This window comes from Nerophis lumbriciformis, linkage group LG14 (genome assembly GCF_033978685.3).
Source record: "Nerophis lumbriciformis linkage group LG14, RoL_Nlum_v2.1, whole genome shotgun sequence".
Lineage (NCBI taxonomy): Eukaryota > Metazoa > Chordata > Actinopteri > Syngnathiformes > Syngnathidae > Nerophis > Nerophis lumbriciformis.
The window spans coordinates 6,890,421-6,908,823 of NC_084561.2; the positions used below are offsets into that span (position 1 = coordinate 6,890,421).

Below are 18,403 nucleotides of genomic sequence, written 5' to 3' on the forward strand. Positions count from 1 at the left end.
TGAGGCCCCTGGACCCTGGCTACTAGGTTTTTCTGATTTCAAAAGTTGGCAGGTATGGAAAAAGTCAAAAGATGCGGGGGCCGTTTGAATCTTTCTACATTTTAAAACCAACACATTATATACAGACCCTTTCGAAAAAAACGTGAATACCATGGAAAAGTGTATTTATTTCCATAATTCCATTCAAAACGTTAAACTTCCTAAGATTATAGATTCAGGGCCCACAACTTTAACGATTTCAAGTATTATCAATCAATGTTTACTTATATAGCCCTAAATCACGAGTGTCTCAAAGGGCTGCACAAGCCACAACGACATCCTCGGCTCAGATCCCACATCAGGGCAAGTAAAAACTCAACCCAATGGGATGACAATAAGAAACTTTGAAGGGGACCGCAGATGTGGGGTGTACCCCCCCTCCCCCCAAATTTTTTATAATGGCAAAAACACAAACTATGCAATATTTCCCCTTCAAAGTGGATTACTTGTTGTGAAGTCATTGCAGCCTTGAATAGGTCAACCATTCATTGATTTTGATTTATTTTTATTTTTTGAGCAATAACAGATTTTTGTTTAATTACACTAAAGGTCTTGAGGATCCAAAAGGGCCCCACTAATAAATGTGTTAAGTCATATTTTTTTCTTTACTTTCAATGCTTGAATATATACATCTTGGTTTTTTTCCCTCCCATTTTTGATTTATATTTTATGCTTTTTGTCAAATAAACTTTGGTTTTAATTTAGCAAACATTTCTAAAACATACATAAAAATAAATATTTGATGCGAAGTAATTGGAGCGTTGAATAGGTCAATAATTCATAACATTGATTTTGATTCATTATTATTTTTTGAGCAATGACAGTTCAAAAGAACAGCTTGTATGGCAGCTTTGTGATGTTAGTCAACATTTCAACACATTGTTGTTACAGTACATCTGTTGGCGCTTTTACTCCACTTTTTTATGTTTTATAAGTAGAGATGTCCGATAATGGCTTTTTTGCCGATATTCCGATATTGTCCAACTCTTAATTACTGATTCCGATATCAACTGATACCGGTATATACAGTTGTAGAATTAACACATTATTATGCCTAATTTTGTTGTGATGCATTAAACAATGTAACAAGGTTTTCCAAAATAAATCAACTGAAGTTACGGAAAAAAATGCCAACATGGCACTGCCATATTTATTATTGAAGTCACAAAGGGCATTATTTTTTTTTAACATGCCTCAAAACAGCAGCTTGGAATTTGGCACATGCTCTCACTGAGAGAGCATGAGGTGGGCGGAGTATGGGGAAGCGGGGGGTGTATATTGTAGCGCCCCGGAAGAGTTAGTGCTGCAAGGGGTTCTGGGTATTTGTTCTGTTGTGTTACAGTGCGGATGTTCTCCCGAAATGTGTTTGTCATTCTTGTTTGGTGTGGGTTCACAGTGTGGCGCATATTTGTAACAGTGTTAAAGTTGTTTATACGGCCACCCTCAGTGTGACCTGTATGGCTGTTGACCAAGTATGCGTACAGAAACTTTATGGTAGATTTATCGTAATTGAGAGAGAAAGAATGTGAAAAAAACAATATTAAATATGAATAATTACTGCAGCATTTAAGAAAACATTTTGATGAAAATCCTAAAAGAGGGCACTTGATCTCAATTATTTTATGTGCACAAAGCTTTTTCCCTGATTCGGTCAAATATTTTTTTTTTTTTTTTTTCCTGATTCAGTAAATATTTTAATTTTTTTCACATATGTGTGAAACAAGACCACTGCAGAGGAGAACTGTTTTGGTTAAGAATAAATTCATAATGCTTGAACGCTGTTTTATTTTTTATTTCTACAAAAAACACCTATTTTTCCCTAGTGGCTACTTGGCTGAAAGAAGGTGAAGAAGCACAAGTGGAGTGGATGCTAACTGTGTCTGTTCATCTCCAGCTTAAGTTCCGACGAAGCGGAAGGCAGCTCGGACGATGAAGCAGACAACAAGAAGAAAGAGGAAGGGGAGGAGGAGGAACTGAACGAGGAGGAAGAAATGGAGAAGAAACTAGCCGAGCTGAAATCGGAGGAGGTGGCTGATCTTAAGCGGTATGACTGTTTCAAGTGTTGCATCACTCTCTGCTCATACAACAAAGAAGTCCATTGCGTGAGATTTTGGTCAATCTCGCCGTTAGTCGGGATGTTCCGATCAGGGTTTTATATTGCTGAGTGAGATCAGTCACATATTTAAAGAGTATTATGTATTTACACTGTAACAAATCAACACACTATTGAAACTACTTCTTTATTCTCATTTATTTGATCAAAATAGTACAAAATTGTCAGGTTCAAACACTGATGACATCTATTAAACAAGACAAGAGGCAAAGAATTAAACAGACAGAATTCAATTTTAAGTCGGACCCATTTCCAGTGAGTGTTGGTCTCCGCCAAGGCTGCCCTTTGTCACCGATTCTGTTCATAACTTTTATGGACAGAATTTCTAGGCGCAGTCAAGGCGTTGAGGGTATCTGGTTTGGTGGCTGCAGGATTAGGTCTCTGCTTTTTGCAGATGATGTGGTCCTGATGGCTTCATCTGGCCAGGATCTTCAGCTCTCACTGGATCGGTTCGCAGCCGAGTGTGAAGCGACTGGGATGGGAATCAGCACCTCCAAGTCCGAGTCCATGGTTCTCGCCCGGAAAAGGGTGGAGTGCCATCTCCGGGTTGGGGAGGAGATCTTGCCCCAAGTGGAGGAGTTCAAGTACCGTACCTCGGAGTCTTGTTCACGAGTGAGGGAAAAGTGGATCGTGAGATCGACAGACGGATCGGTGCGGCGTCTTCAGTAATGCGGACGCTGTATCGATCTGTTGTGGTGAAGAAGGAGCTGAGCAGGAAGGCAAAGCTCTCGATTTACCGGTCGATCTACGTTCCCATCCTCACCTATGGTCATGAGCTTTGGGTTATGACCGAAAGGACAAGATCACGGGTACAAGCGGCCCAAATGAGTTTCCTCCGCCGGGTGGCGGGGCTCTCCCTTAGAGATAGGGTGAGAAGCTCTGTCATCCGGGGGGAGCTCAAAGTAAAGCCGCTGCTCCTCCACATGGAGAGGAGCCAAATGAGGTGGTTCGGGCATCTGGTCAGGATGCCACCCGAATGCCTCCCTCGGGAGGTGTTTAGGGCACGTCCGACCGGTAGGAGGCCACGGGGAAGACCCAGGACACGTTGGGAAGACTATATATCCCGGCTGGCCTGGGAACGCCTCGGGATCCCCCGGGAGGAGCTGGACGAAGTGGCTGGGGAGAGGGAAGTCTGGGCTTCCCTGCTTAGGCTGCTGCCCCCGCGACCCGACCTCGGATAAGCGGAAGAAGATGGATGGATGGATGGATGGAATTCAATCTTGACTCAATATTGAGGAGAGTCGTCTGTACACTGTACCCTTGTACACAGTATCTCAGCACGCTCTGCCAAAAGATTGCACGCCTCCTTCTTTTATTTTGGACCCTCCCCGACCACATGGCCACCGCTGTTTCCAAAGGACAAAGGTCGCAAAAAGGGTCGTAAACAATTCACAGAAAAGGTCAGTTCAAAAATAGTTCGTAAAATAGTTGCAAAAGAGGTCCATAAAATAGTTCAAAAAGACGTTCGTAAACCAGTTCAAAAAGGAGGTTCAAAAAGAGGTTGTCTGGAAATTGGGCAGATCCTGTCTTCTCTCCGCTTTGAAGTCCTTGGGTTAGAACAATACCTTTCTGTTGATGACCATACATGAAATAACACAGAAACACCTTCATCTTGCTTCCCCCCCCTACACAGTGGAGTTTTACGAGCCTTACTCTTGGTAGGTTTCTCACCTGCACCAACACATACACTATGGCAATTAGCCACTGGTGCGTTTATGGCCACACAGAAAGTTGGACAACTCCAACACTACACGTAAAGTGTAAATGTCAGGTCGTTTTCCTATGACTCCTCAATCAGTGTGCTTATTCTACTGTCATTTGTTAAGAATTTTATTTTTGGGGTATTACCGGTAATCATGAAATTATGTTACAGGACTACATAATTGCTAATAAAAATATTTATTTTACGGACAGAAAGTTAATAAACACTTCATCTCATGCAACATGTGAATGTCTTAAGGGGAACTAAATGTGATCTCTGAAAGGGGTGCACAATATTTCCAAAGCAGGACCCCACCCAGGCATAAAATACTATAGTGCAGGGGTCACCAACGCGGTGCCCGCGGGCACCAGGTAGCCCGTAAGGACCAGATGAGTAGCCCGCTGGCCTGTTCTAAAAATAGCTCAAATAGCAGCACTTACCAGTGAGCTGCCTGTATTTTTTTAATTTTATTTATTTACTTGCAAGCTGGTCTCGCTTTGCTCGACATTTTTAATTCTAAGAGAGACAAAACTCAAAATAGAATTTGAAAATCCAAGAAAATATTTTAAAGACTTGGTCTTCACTAACTGACACAGAAACAGATAACAGATTTGGTGTCCAGTTCAAAGTGTGACATGATTTATTTAAAAATTTGAGAGTTGACTTTTGTATTTTACATGAGTTATTTGTACAAACATGGTGCAAAGTAATTCATTATTTGTTAAAAAATGTTAGTGGCTAGCTAGTTAAAATAGGATATTGTGATTAAGGCTGAAACGACGCGTCGACGTAGTCGACGTCATCGATTACGTAAATACGTCGACGCCGTTTTTGTGCGTCGACGCGTCGCATACCGTATCTCCTTGAATAGCCACCGAGGCGCTAATTAATTTAAAACCTCCTCTCACTCCTGCGCTTACCAAAAGGTGTGGGGTAAATTTAGGCCTGCGCTTATAAATTTGAGTGATGTAAGGATACCATCATGAAAAGCACATTTAATAAAAAAAACGTTATTATGGTCTTACCTTTACTTATGAGTCCATGCGCAGCTGCTTCTGATCAAAAGCATCGATAACTTGTTTATAGAAGTCCATATCTTTCTTCAGTTTTAATAGTCTCTCTGTCTCGATGGAGATATTCCTTTAAGTATTACCTCCTGCTTCGATTGAAAGTCCAGTTTAGAAAACTGTTTTATTTTAGATATGTAATCCTCCATGTTAAAAGTGCAAGCAAACGATCACTGCTCACTCTTGTGGCTTGTTGTCTTCTTCTGCAGCACCGGTCTTCTGCAGTACCGGTAGTCGCAAGAAGGATCACTAGCGCCCTCTACCAGCAGGAGGCGGGAGTCATTTAATGACTCATATTTGACACACGCAGCCACGGTGTATTAACAAAACATAGCTGCTTACTGTTCTTTTTAGCATATTCAATAGCTTGGACCTTAAATCCTACTGAATAGCTCTTAATCTTCTTCCCTTTATGCGATCTCAAATTATTGAAATCAGCCTCCTCCATTTTGAAAATGATGACAGGTGAAGTGTCACTCATGACGTGACGAGTTTGACCCGGCGGAAGTTCTAGACATATGCTAATTATTTTTGCGAAACGAGTTTGAGCCGGCGAAAATTCCAGACATGCGCTAATAAAATTAATATTTTGCGAGACGAGTTTGATCAGGCAGTAATTCGAGGCATGCGAATACTATATACCCGGCGCCAATTCAAGGAAATACGCACTTTTTTGTATTGGATGTTTATCTTTATTTTTGCACATTTTAAAGCAAAATAAGCAATACTTTTACTTTTGAAATGCTTATACTATTGCAGAATATTAAGATTTGCACTGTATGTTTATTTTATATTTGCACATTAAAAAGCAAATAAGCTACTTTTAATTTTGTTAAATGTTAAAAGTTTTAAATGTTTACATTGTTACATAATATTTTGTCATGTTGTTGTCAATGTTGACTGAGTGGCCATACTTTTTTTTTTTCTAAATAAAAGCCATGCCTTTTGAAAAAACTGGCCTACATTTATTTTTTCATCTTCATTTTAAATAAAAAAATAATCGGTAAAAGGAAAAATAATCTATAGATTAATCGAAAAAAATCTATAGATTAACCGATTAATCGAAAAAAATAATCTATAGATTAATCGATAGAAAAATAATCGTTAGCTGCAGCCTTAATTGTGATTTCACAAGACTGTCTTAGAAGTGATCATTTGAAAATGTTCAATTTGAAAAATGTGCACTTAGAGAAAATGTAAAAATAAAGTGTTGCATATTGATATTTATCTGTTTCTATATATATTTATTGTGAGAAATCATTAAGATGATCAGTGTTTCCACAAAGATAAATATCATTAATTATTAATAATAACATAGAGTTAAAGGTAAATTGAGCAAATTGGCTATTTCTGGCAATTTATTTAAGTGTGTATCAAACTAGTAGCCCCTGCAATGAGGTGGCGACTTGTCCAGGGTGTACCACGCCTTCCGCCCGATTGTAGCTGAGATAGGCTCCAGCTCCCCCCACGACCCCAAAGGGAATAAGCAGTAAAAAATGGATGGATGGAAACTGGTAGCCCTTCGCATTAATCAGTACCCAAGAAGTAGCTCTTGGTTTCAAAAAGGTTGGTGACCCCTGCTATATAGTGCATAGCTGATTAATAAAAAAAAAAACAATATCTAAGTGGGCCAAATCACATATATTAGAAAATAATCTCTTGAAATTGACTAGTCACTTGATTATAATAATAAGACATTTAAATTGTTATGTCAGGTTTGAGACAGTACCTCTGGATTGGCAGACCGGGGTGGTGGTTCCTCTCTTCAAGAAGGGGAACCGGAGGGTGTGCTCTAACTATCGTGGGATCACACTCCTCAGCCTTCCCGGTAAGGTCTATTCAGGTGTACTGGAGAGGAGGCTACGCCGGATAGCCGAACCTCGGATTCAGGAGGAACAGTGTGGTTTTCGTCCTGGTCGTGGAACTGTGGACCAGCTCTATACTCTCGGCAGGGTCCTTGAGGGTGCATGGGAGTTTGCCCAACCAGTCTACATGTGTTTTGTGGACTTGGAGAAGGCATTCGACCGTGTCCCTCGGGAAGTCCTGTGGGGAGTGCTCAGAGAGTATGAGATATCGGACTGTCTGATTGTGGCAGTCCGCTCCCTGTATGCTCAGTGCCAGAGCTTGGTCCGCATTGCCGGCAGTAAGTCGGACACGTTTCCAGTGAGGGTTGGACTCCGCCAAGGCTGCCCTTTGTCACCGATTCTGTTCATAACTTTTATGGACAGAATTTCTAGGCGCAGTCAAGGCGTTGAGGGGATCTGGTTTGGTGGCTGCAGGATTAGGTCTCTGCTTTTTGCAGATGATGTGGTCCTGATGGCTTCATCTGGCCAGGATCTTCAGCTCTCACTGGATCGGTTCGCAGCCGAGTGTGAAGCGACTGGGATGAGAATCAGCACCTCCAAGTCCGAGTCCATGGTTCTCGCCCGGAAAAGGGTGGAGTGCCATCTCCGGGTTGGGGAGGAGACCCTGCCCCAAGTGGAGGAGTTCAAGTACCTCGGAGTCTTGTTCACGAGTGAGGGAAGAGTGGATGGTGAGATCGACAGGCGGATCGGTGCGGCGTCTTCAGTAATGCGGACGCTGTATCGATCCGTTGTGGTGAAGAAGGAGCTGAGCCGGAAGGCAAAGCTCTCAATTTACCAGTCGATCTACGTTCCCATCCTCACCTATGGTCATGAGCTTTGGGTTATGACCGAAAGGACAAGATCACGGGTACAAGCGGCCGAAATGAGTTTCCTCCGCCGGGTGGCGGGGCTCTCCCTTAGAGATAGGGTGAGAAGCTCTGCCATCCGGGGGGAGCTCAAAGTAAAGCCGCTGCTCCTCCACATCGAGAGGAGCCAGATGAGGTGGTTCGGGCATCTGGTCAGGATGCCACCCGAACGCCTCCCTAGGGAGGTGTTTAGGGCACGTCCGACCGGTAGGAGGCCGCGGGGAAGACCCAGGACACGTTGGGAAGACTATGTCTCCCGGCTGGCCTGGGAACGCCTCGGGGTCCCACAGGAAGAGCTGGATGAAGTGGCTGGGGAGAGGGAAGTCTGGGCTTCCCTGCTTAGGCTGCTGCCCCCGCGACCCGACCTCGGATAAGCGGAAGAAGATGGATGGATGGATGGAGGTTTGAGACAAATGTGCTGCTGGTTTATGATCACAGTGTGGACGTCTGAATGCTCAGGGTGTTTGTGCGTTTGCTCACACACATGAAAAATTAGAGGGAACATTGGTTGCCAGTACAGTTAATAATGGCTATGAATTGTGTGTGAGCCAGGAGGAAGAGGAAGCTGCTCAAAGAACGCAGGAAGCAGAGAGAGAGGGTGGAGCTGAAGATGGATCTTCCAGGTGTGTCCATTGCTGACAATGAGGACGTCAGCCTTTTCTCCCTACACACCATGAAGAAGAAGCAGGTGAGTTCACACTAGGGTTGTCCCGATACCAATATTTTGGTACCGGTACTAAAATGTATTTCGATACTTTTCTAAATAAAGGGGACTACTAAAAATTTAATTATTGTCTATATTTTAACAAAAAATCTTACGGCACATTAAACATATGTTTCTTATTGCAATTTGGACCTTAAATAAAATAGTGAACATACTAGACAACTTGTCTTTTAGTAGTAAGTAAACAAACAAAGACTCCTAATTAGTCTGCTGACGTATGCAGTAACATATTGTGTCATTTTTTTATCATTCTATTATTTTGTCGACATTATGGGGGACAAACTGAAAAAATGTATTATTAATCTACTTGTACATTTACTGTCAATATCTGCTTACTTTGTTTCAACATGTTCTAGCTACACTTCTGTTAAAAAGTAATAATCACTTATTCTTCTGTCGTTTGATACTTTACTACTCAGTGGCCTAGTGGTTAGAGCAGGGGTCGGCAAGCTTTACCAGTCAAAGAGCCATTTTGACCAGTTTCACAAATTAAAGAAAACAATGGGAGCCACAAAAATCGTTTGAAATTTAAAATGAAATAACACTGCATACAAAGTTGTTTTTTTTGCTTTGTGCTATGTATAAACCAAGGGTCTTAGACACACGGCCCACACCTTAATATGAAAATTGAATGTTGGTGCGGCCCGCGGGTTGTATATGAATGGCGCTTGACCGCGTCATACTTGTCAACCCTCCCGATTTTTCCGTCAGTCTACGAATTTCAGGGCAACTATTCTCTCGAACGTTCCGTGATGGTACAGCATTTAACGCCCACTACAACAAGCGTGCAGCCCCAGCCACATGTTGTATGGGGCTTCTGCTTGCTCACGGAAGTGACAGCAAGGCATACTTGCTCAACAACCACACAGGTTACACTGACGGTGGCGGTATAAAAAACTTAAACACTCTTACTAATAATGCGCCACACTGTGAACCCACACCAAACAAGAATGACAAACACATTTCGGGAAAAAAACATCTGCACCTTAACACAACATAAACACAACAGAACCAATACCCAGAATCCCATGCAGCCCTAACTCTTCCGAGCTACATTATACACCCCCGCTACCAAACCCCGCCCACCTCAACCGACGCACAGAGGGGGGGGGTTGATGTGTGAGGGAGCAGGGTTGGGGTGGGGGCGGGGTTTGGTGGTAGCAGGGGTGTATAATGTAGCCCGGAAGAGTCAGGGCTGCATGGGATTCTGGGTATTTGTTATGTTGTGTTTATGTTGTGTTATGGTGCAGATGTTCTCCCGAAATGTGTTTGTCATTCTTGTTTGGTTTTGGTTCAAAGTGTGGCGCATTATTAGTAAGAGTGTTAAAGTTGTTTTATATGGTCACCGTCAGTGTAACCTGTGTGACTGTTGACCAAGTATGCCTTGCTGTCACTTACGTGTGCAAGCAGAATATGCATATAACAAGAGGCTGGGCCGGCACGCTGTTTATACAGATTGTAGAGGGCGCTAAATGCTATACAATCATCACAAATCACCCTTATTATTATTATTGTAAGGGTGAGTTTTCTGCGAGAGGCACTGAAATCCGGAAGTCTCCCGGGAAAATCGGGGGGTCGGCAAGTATGCAGCTGAGCCGCATCAGAGTGATCAAAGAGCCGCATGCTGCTCCGGGGCCGCGGGTTGCCGACCCCTGGGTTAGAGTGTCCGCCCTGAGATGGGTAGGTTGTGAGTTCAAACCCCGGCCGAGTCATACCAAAGACTATAAAAATGGAAGCCATTACCTCCCTGCTTGGCACTCAGCATCAAGGGTTGGAATTGGGGGTTAAATCACCAAAAATGATTCCCGGGCACGGCTGCCGCTGCTGCTCACTGCTCCCCTCACTTCCCAGGGGGTGAACAAGGGCATGCAGAGGACACATTTCACCACACCTAGTGTGACAATCATTGGTACTTTAACTTAACTTTACATTAGTTTTGGATGATACCACAAATATAAGTATCGATCCGATACCAAGACGTTACAGGATCATACATTGGTCATAATTTAAGTTCTCATGTGTCCAGGGACGTATTTATGGCGTCACATTGGTGCCAAAAATCCGAGCGCATAAAAACTGTTATCACGCGCTGATTCTCGGCGTCACATTAGTGCCAAAAATCCGAGCGCACAAAAACTGTTATCGCGCGCTGATTCTCCACTTCGTGCGCGTGCGACACCCTTTTGCGCGCGCGCGGTGCCTTTCTGCGCGCGCGGGGTGCCTTTCTGCGCGCGCGCTGTCATGTTTCTTTTTGGCACTTTGGGGGCGGGTATGCTTAGACGGCCCCTCCTTTCTGATTGGCTCTGAGCATTTTTCAAATGACCAATCATTCTCCAGCGTAGCAACGTTGTAGCCATCTTACCTCGGACATAGCCTCAATCATTACATTGATGTCAATGGTACATGTACTAATTAAATTACCATAACTTGCTCGATTTTCGACCAATTTACAAACTGTTTGCCTTGTTACAAATCTTATTACATGTAGATATGACATAGGATGCTGTACCTGTTGAAATTACCTCTTTCGCTTTAAAAAAAAAAGACTTAATTGTGCAACATAGTTGTGTAGGGTCAGTGTTAGTCAGTTCTCTGATTATTCTAAACTGTTTCAGAATACATTATTAAAAGGCTATTTTTAACATTTTAAAAACGAAATTCAAAGATTATTTCATTAATTTTATGGCTGAATCAAAAGAAATTCCATAAATTAGAAAACAAATGTTCAAGAAGAAGTGAAAATATAAAATAATGTTATGGTTGGATGTTATTGCTGGTGGACCAGTTCTGGCTGAAAGATGTGATTATGGTGTTTGTTGTCTTATTATTTATTTGGGTCACATTTTGTATTACCCTGTATCGTGTTTATGTGGTATGAAATAACCTTCATCAGCGCGCGACATGTTTTTATCCACTTCTTCCTCCGTAAATCTTGATACATATTGACGATGACCCGCCCTGCTATACTTCTGATTGGCCATGAGCATTTTTCACCTGACCAATCAGAAAGAAGGGGCCGTCCAAGCATACCCGCCCCCAAAGTGCCAAAACGAAACATGCGCAAAAAGGCACCGCGCGCGCGCAAAAAGGCACCACGCGCGCGCAAAAGGGTGTCGCGCACGAAGTGGAGAATCAGCGCGCGACAACAGTTTTTATGCGCTCGGATTTTTGGCACTAGTGTGACGCCATACGTATTTCCTGACTTTTTGAATCCAACATGAATAAAAAGGGGAAAAAAAGATTTTGTGACGATAAAAAATATCGATGTAATCATAGTAGTATCGACTAGATACGCTTTTGTACTTGGTATCATTACAGTGGATGTCAGGTGTAGATCCACCCATGGCATTTGTTTACATTGTGACTAGGGCTGCAACTAACGATTAATTTGATAATCGATTAATCTGTCGATTATTACTTCGATTAATAACGGATAAAAGAGACCAACTACATTTCTATCCTTTCCAGTATTTTATTAGGGGGAAAAACAGCATATTGGCACCATACTTATTTTGATTATTGTTTTTCAGCTGTTTGTACATGTTGCAGTTTATAAATAAAGGTTTATTTAAAAAATTAAAAAAATGCCTCTGCGCATAGCATAGATCCAACGAATCGATGACTAAATTAATCGCCAACTATTTTTACAATCGATTTAATCGATTAGTTGTCGCAGCCCTAATTGTGACACCGGTGAGCTATTGTATCCTCCTAAGTTGTGTAGTGAAGCATATTCCTCCAGTGATAATGCTACATGTAAAAAAAATCTCACTTTATTTGTCACCATGGAGGCGAAGATTAGTGATTTAGAAGTTGCTAGAACACTACTGACTGCGGATGGATGTTAACTGCTAACTAGCTAGCCATGTGTTAAAGCACCTCTTCCTGAGGGCATTTCAGTGTTATAACTTCACCTTTATCTTTACTATTTAGACCAGGGATCTCAGACACGCGGCCCGCGAGCCAATTGCGGCCCACGAGATGTTATTTTGTGGCCCCCACCTTAATATGAAAGTTTAATGTTAGTGCGGCCCGCGGGTTTTATATGAATGCCGCTTGATAGCGTTGTGTTATTTGGGTCCAAAATGGCTCTTTCAAGGATCTGGGTTGTCTACCCCTGCGTTAGTGGAAAAGCGGCAAATGAGTGAAAGCGACAGAGACGTTGCCATGGAGAGGAGGGTTTTCTTACGTGCTTGGCTGCAGTCACACCGCGACACCTGTCCCTCGGTAATAACAGTCCCCGATAACCTGGACCAATTCAAACCGTTATTTGTTTTTTTTTATTGTTTAATTTGCATTGCCTCACACGATGAACACTACCGTATTTTTCGGACTATAAGTCGCTCCGGAGTATAACTCGCACCGGCCGAAAATTTATAATAAAGAAGGAGAAAAACATATATAAGTCGCACTGGAGTATAAGTCGCATTTTTTGGGGAAATGTATTTGATAAAACCCAACACCAAGAATAGACATTTGAAAGGCAATTTAAAATAAATAAAGAATAGTGAACAACAGGCTGAATAAGTGTAGGTTATATAAATAAATAAATGATAAATGGGTTATACTTGTATAGCGCTTTTCTACCTTCAAGGTACTCAAAGCGCTTTGACAGTATTTCCACATTCACCCATTCACACACACATTCACACACTGATGGCGGGAGCTGCCATGCAAGGCGCTAACCAGCAGCCATCAGGAGCAAGGGGTGAAGTGTCTTGCCCAAGGACACAACGGACGTGACTAGGATAGTAGAAGGTGGGGATTACCCCAGTAACCAGCAACCCTCCGATTGCTGGTACGGCCACTCTACCAATTTCGCCACGCCGTCCCCATGAGGCATAAATAACCAACTGAGAACGTGCCTGGTATGTTAACGTAACATATTATGGTAAGAGTCATTCAAATAACTATAACATAGAACATGCTATACGTTTACCAAACAATCTGTCACTCCTAATCGCTATATCCCATGAAATCTTATACGTCTAGTCTCTTACGTGAATGAGCTAAATAATATTATTTGATATTTTACGGTAATGTGTTAATAATTTCACACATAAGTCGCTCCTGAGTATAAGTCGCACCCAAGGCCAAATTATGAAAAAAACTGCGACTTATAGTCGGAAAAATACGGTACATATATTTGTATATGACGCCGGATAACACTCTGGGAGCCGTCACTTTTTTGCGCTTGCTATCCCGGTACTTTCCCGGCCGGCTACTATCCGCCGACCGCCGTGTTGCTTTAGGGAGGAAAAGCGGAACGACACACATTGCGGAAATAACATTATTCTCTGTGCATAGGCTAAATACAAATATATTCCACAACCCCAAACAGGTCTTTTACAAACCCTTTAGTGATGAGCAAAGACAATTCCAGGAAAAGTGGGAGATGCAATATTTCTTTGTTAAGCACAGGGGCACCCCGACGTGTCTTATTTGCACGGAGAAAGTTGCGGTGCACAAGGAATACAATTTGAAACGTCATTATAAAACTAGACATGCTGAGGAGTATGCAAAAAAAAATTCAGGGAATCTCTTCTTGCGGCCCTGCCTCACCCAGACTCTGCATCCAGTGGCCCCCAGGTAAAGTTTGAAACCCCTGATTTAGACCAAAATGCGTCCATTCTCCCTTTTCTTTCTACACACTGTGTCTGCTTGTAAGTACTCTGTGTGTGTGTGTGTGTGTGTGTGTGTGTGTGTGTGTGTGTGTGTGTGTGTGTGTGTGTGTGTGTGTGTGTGTGTGTGTGTGTGTGTGTGTGTGTGTGTGTGTGTGTGTGTGTGTGTGAGCGTGCGCTGCTGAACATGCTCTTTTGCTCGTAAAACCAGCAATGTCACCACGTGACGACAACGCGCCATCATGACTGTAAAAAAAAAAAATATGGCGAACCGGTACTTTTCAAACAGAGTATAATACTGTTTTTGATTCATTAACAGAGGGGTGACTTTTTTTTCTTCTGCCCCCAACCATTTAGGAGTTGGCCAACATATCCAAGGGCGACATGCAGGCCGCAGATGCCCTAAGCGACGGCGAGGAGGACGTTTACCTGTCTGATGATGAGAAAGCAGACGAGATGTCCCTGGCCTCTGACTTGGACGACGAAGACTTGGAGGAGGTGGAGGAAAGAGAGAGGGCGCTGGCCAAGAAAGCAGCGGAGCAGCAGAAGAAGAAGAAGTGATTGTGCACAATTAGTTTTTCTGTCAACCTGCCTTTTTTTTTTTAGTAACGCCTTGTTTGCGTGTCTTCAGAGTGACATTCACAGAGGAAGAGGAGGACGACGAGGTAGAAGACGGTGGCTTGCTGGTGGAGCTGGAAGGAAAGGACAAGAAGAGAGAGAAAGAGACCAACCTGTGGTTCAGCAAGGTTTGTCCACGCTTTCTCCCATAATCCTGCACAGCTGGGGTCCCCATCCACAAGCATAGCCACTTATTTGCCGATTAAAATACAGTGGAACCTCGATATGCAAACTTAATTGGTTCTTCAACGTGGTGCGCCAACAGAAACGTGAAGCAAAGTTCTCCATATGAATCAATTTACACATCAATAGTTGGTGCTAGCCTTGACAAAAGTCCCTATTTGAGAATCCATATACATGTATACATACTTATTTATACATATACATATATATGGAGAATATATATATATATATATATATATATATATATACACACACACACACACACACACACACACACACACACACACACACACACACACACACACAGTACAGGCCAAAAGTTTGGACACACCTTCTCATTTCAAAGCGTTTTCTTTATTTTCATATATTACATTATTTACTAAATTTTATATAAATAAATAAATCAACCAAAAGTGAAAACCTGAAATGAAATGTGACAATCTACATTGTAGATTGTCACATTTCATTTCAATGTAATAATGTAATTATTTATTAAATAATAAATAATTATTTATTAAATAATAAATATATCATATAAATTAAATAATAAATATATATATATATATAATATAAATAAAATAAAATAAAATAAATATAATTTGATATAAATATACCGGTATCAAATTTACCTTTTGAAGCTCATCGAGAGAATGCCAAAGGTGTGCAAATCAGAGCAAAGGGTGGCTATTTTGAAGAAACTAGAATATAAAACATGTTTTCAGTTATTCCACCTTTTTTTGTTAAGTACATAACTCCACATGTGTTCATTCATCGTTTTGATGTGACAATCTACAATGTAAATAGTCATGAAAATAAAGAAAACACATTGAATGAGAGGGTGTGTCCAAACTTTTGGCCTGTACGGTGTGTTTATATATATATATATATATATATATATATATATATATATATATATATATAATATAAATTAAATAATATAAAATAAAATAAATATAATTTGATATAAATATATTTATATCAAATTTACCTTTTGAAGCTCATTGAGAGAATGCCAAGAGTGTGCAAATCAGAGCAAAGGGTGGCTATTTTGAAGAAACTAGAATATAAAACATGTTTTCAGTTATTTCACCTTTTTTTGTTAAGTACATAACTCCACATGTGTTCGAATTTCCAGAATGGTGGGATGTGTTGAAGGTAGAATGGTATGAATGGGTTCCGGGAAATCTGGGAATTTTTGGAATTTGTCAAGGGAAAGCCCACGATTCATCGTTTTGATGTGACAATCTACAATGTAAATAGTCATGAAAATAAAGAAAACACATTGAATGAGAGGGTGTGTCCAAACTTTTGGCCTGTACGGTGTGTTTATATTATATATATATATATATATATATATATATATATATATATATATATATATATATATATATTCCATATATTAGCTGTACCGGACTATAAGTCACAGATATATACGTTGCGAAATGAGTTATTTACACAAAGATTCTGTAAATGTTTATTTACATACCTAAATTGTTTCAAAAATGGCTGATCGTACAAAACAGAAGTCATAGCTCAGAAATCGATTTTTTTATCCAATCAGCAAGCTCAAATGTCAACACTGAACACGCACGTAAACGCATACATCTCGTTGGTGAGCTCAAAGAAGGAACATCTTTTTACCTTTTTGTCTGACAATATTTGTGGCATTGTTACGGTAAATATTTTTGGTGTTTTGGAGTAATAAACAAGCAGTGGCTTTACATAGTCACCGCTTGCAATGGCACAAACTAGCAGTGTGAGCCGATCCTTCATCGGCTTGTGTCCTGGTAGTGCCTTCTCTCTTGCTGTGATAAAGGTCCCCTGTGGCATCTTTTTCAGTCTCGTCACAATTAAGGACTTTCTTAGGAACAAAGCCCCCTTCGCCGATAAAATCCTCAAAATGAAGGCGCCGCAAGCATGAGGCTAATTACGTTTATGATCACACAAAGTGATCTCTAAGACGGGCTGACCCAGCTCTGACCGGCACAAGGTACGACGATTGTGGAAATGAACTCGTCAGAAGTTCCGCTAGCCTTGAAGCTTTTCGAAATGTAAACAAGATGAAACATAAGGGGCTTCGCCTGTTCAAAATAGCCATGCCTGCGATTACAGGAAGTGATGGCATCAAAATGGCAGTCCCCTTAGGGCTTCCAGTGGCACACAAAATAAATGCAACGTTTCTACACCGAGACACGGTCTGCACACAGAGGCATATTTGGCGTGATGTAAAGGTTCGCAAATAAATGCGCTCGTGAATGGAGGTTCCACTCTATGTGAAGTAGGGCTGCAGCTAATGATTATTTTTCTATCGATTAATCTATAGATTATTTTTTTCGATTAATCGGTTAATCTATAGATTATTTTTTTTTCGATTAATCTATAGATTATTTTTCCTTTTACCGATTATTTTTTTAATTTAAAATGAGGAGGAAAAAATAAATGTAGGCCAGTTTTTTCAAAAGGCATGGCTTTTATTTACAAAAAAAAAAGAATGACCACTCAGTCAACATTGACAACAACATGACAAAATATTCTGTAACAATGTAAACATTTAAAACTTTTAACATTTAACAAAATTAAAAGTAGCTTATTTGCTTTTTAATGTGCAAATATAAAAGTAAACATCCAGTGCAAATCTTAATATTCTGCAATAGTATAAGCATTTCAAAATTAAAAGTGTGGCGACTTGTCCAGGGTGTACCCCGCCTTCCGCCCGATTGTAGCTGAGATAGGCTCCAGCGCCCCCCGCGACCCCAAAGGGAATAAGCGGTAGAAAATGGATGGATGGAAGTACAAAACGGAAATATTCTGTAACAGTGTAAATATTTCAACAAAAAGTAAAAGTATTGCTTATTTGCTAAAATGTGCAAAAATAAAGCTAAACATCCAATACAAAAAAAGTGTACAGTGTAAACATTTCAACAAAAGTAAAAGAAATTGCTTATTTTGCTTAATAACACAACAATGATAGTATGATTAAAGTGAAAGTTAATTGTTCGTTTGTACATAGTATATGTAACTGTTAATGTTGTAAAAGGTATTTGCACAACTACCGTATTTTCCGCACTATAAGGCGCACCTAAAAACCACAAATTTTCTCAAAAGCTGACAGTGCGCCTTATAACCCGGTGCGCTTTATATATGGATAAATATTAAGATTCATTTTCATAAAGTTTAGGTCTCGCAACTACGGTAAACAGCCGCCATCTTTTTTCCCCGTAGAAGAAGCGCGCGGTGCATGCTGGGATATGTGACGTTTCATTTCCATTTGTGTGTTTATGTAAAGACCCCAAAATGGCTACTATTAAGTGTGTTGTATGTCTAATTATAAATAATGCAGACGAGGCGTGTTAACTGAGTTCTCAACGTTTACTCACAGCGTGCTCATAACCACATTCTAACTCCCAGCATACAACAACGCTTCTCAGGGCTACCGCGCATGCTCGTAACTATCGTTGCATGCTGGGTAGTGTAGTTGTTATATTTGCTAGCTCATAACAGCACATTGAGAGACACGCTTACGCGCTTAATTCAATACTCGCCGTCATTCCGGGTGGATTGACAAAAGACCTCCAGCCGCTAGATATTGGTGTCAACAGGGCATCCGAAGCTAGACTGCTAACTGC

At 41.1% G+C, this 18,403-nt stretch overlaps 1 protein-coding gene across 1 annotated transcript in view; it reads left to right on the forward strand.

Annotated features, from left to right (window-relative positions):
- ftsj3 (FtsJ RNA 2'-O-methyltransferase 3) overlaps positions 1 to 18,403 on the forward strand; it is a 49,982-nt gene that overhangs the window by 24,975 nt on the left and 6,604 nt on the right. The window contains exons 11-14 of the mRNA XM_061976159.2: positions 1,934 to 2,083; positions 8,184 to 8,319; positions 14,334 to 14,533; positions 14,608 to 14,722. Coding sequence (XP_061832143.2) covers positions 1,934 to 2,083; positions 8,184 to 8,319; positions 14,334 to 14,533; positions 14,608 to 14,722 — 601 coding nt within the window. The remainder of the gene's footprint in view (positions 1 to 1,933; positions 2,084 to 8,183; positions 8,320 to 14,333; positions 14,534 to 14,607; positions 14,723 to 18,403) is intronic.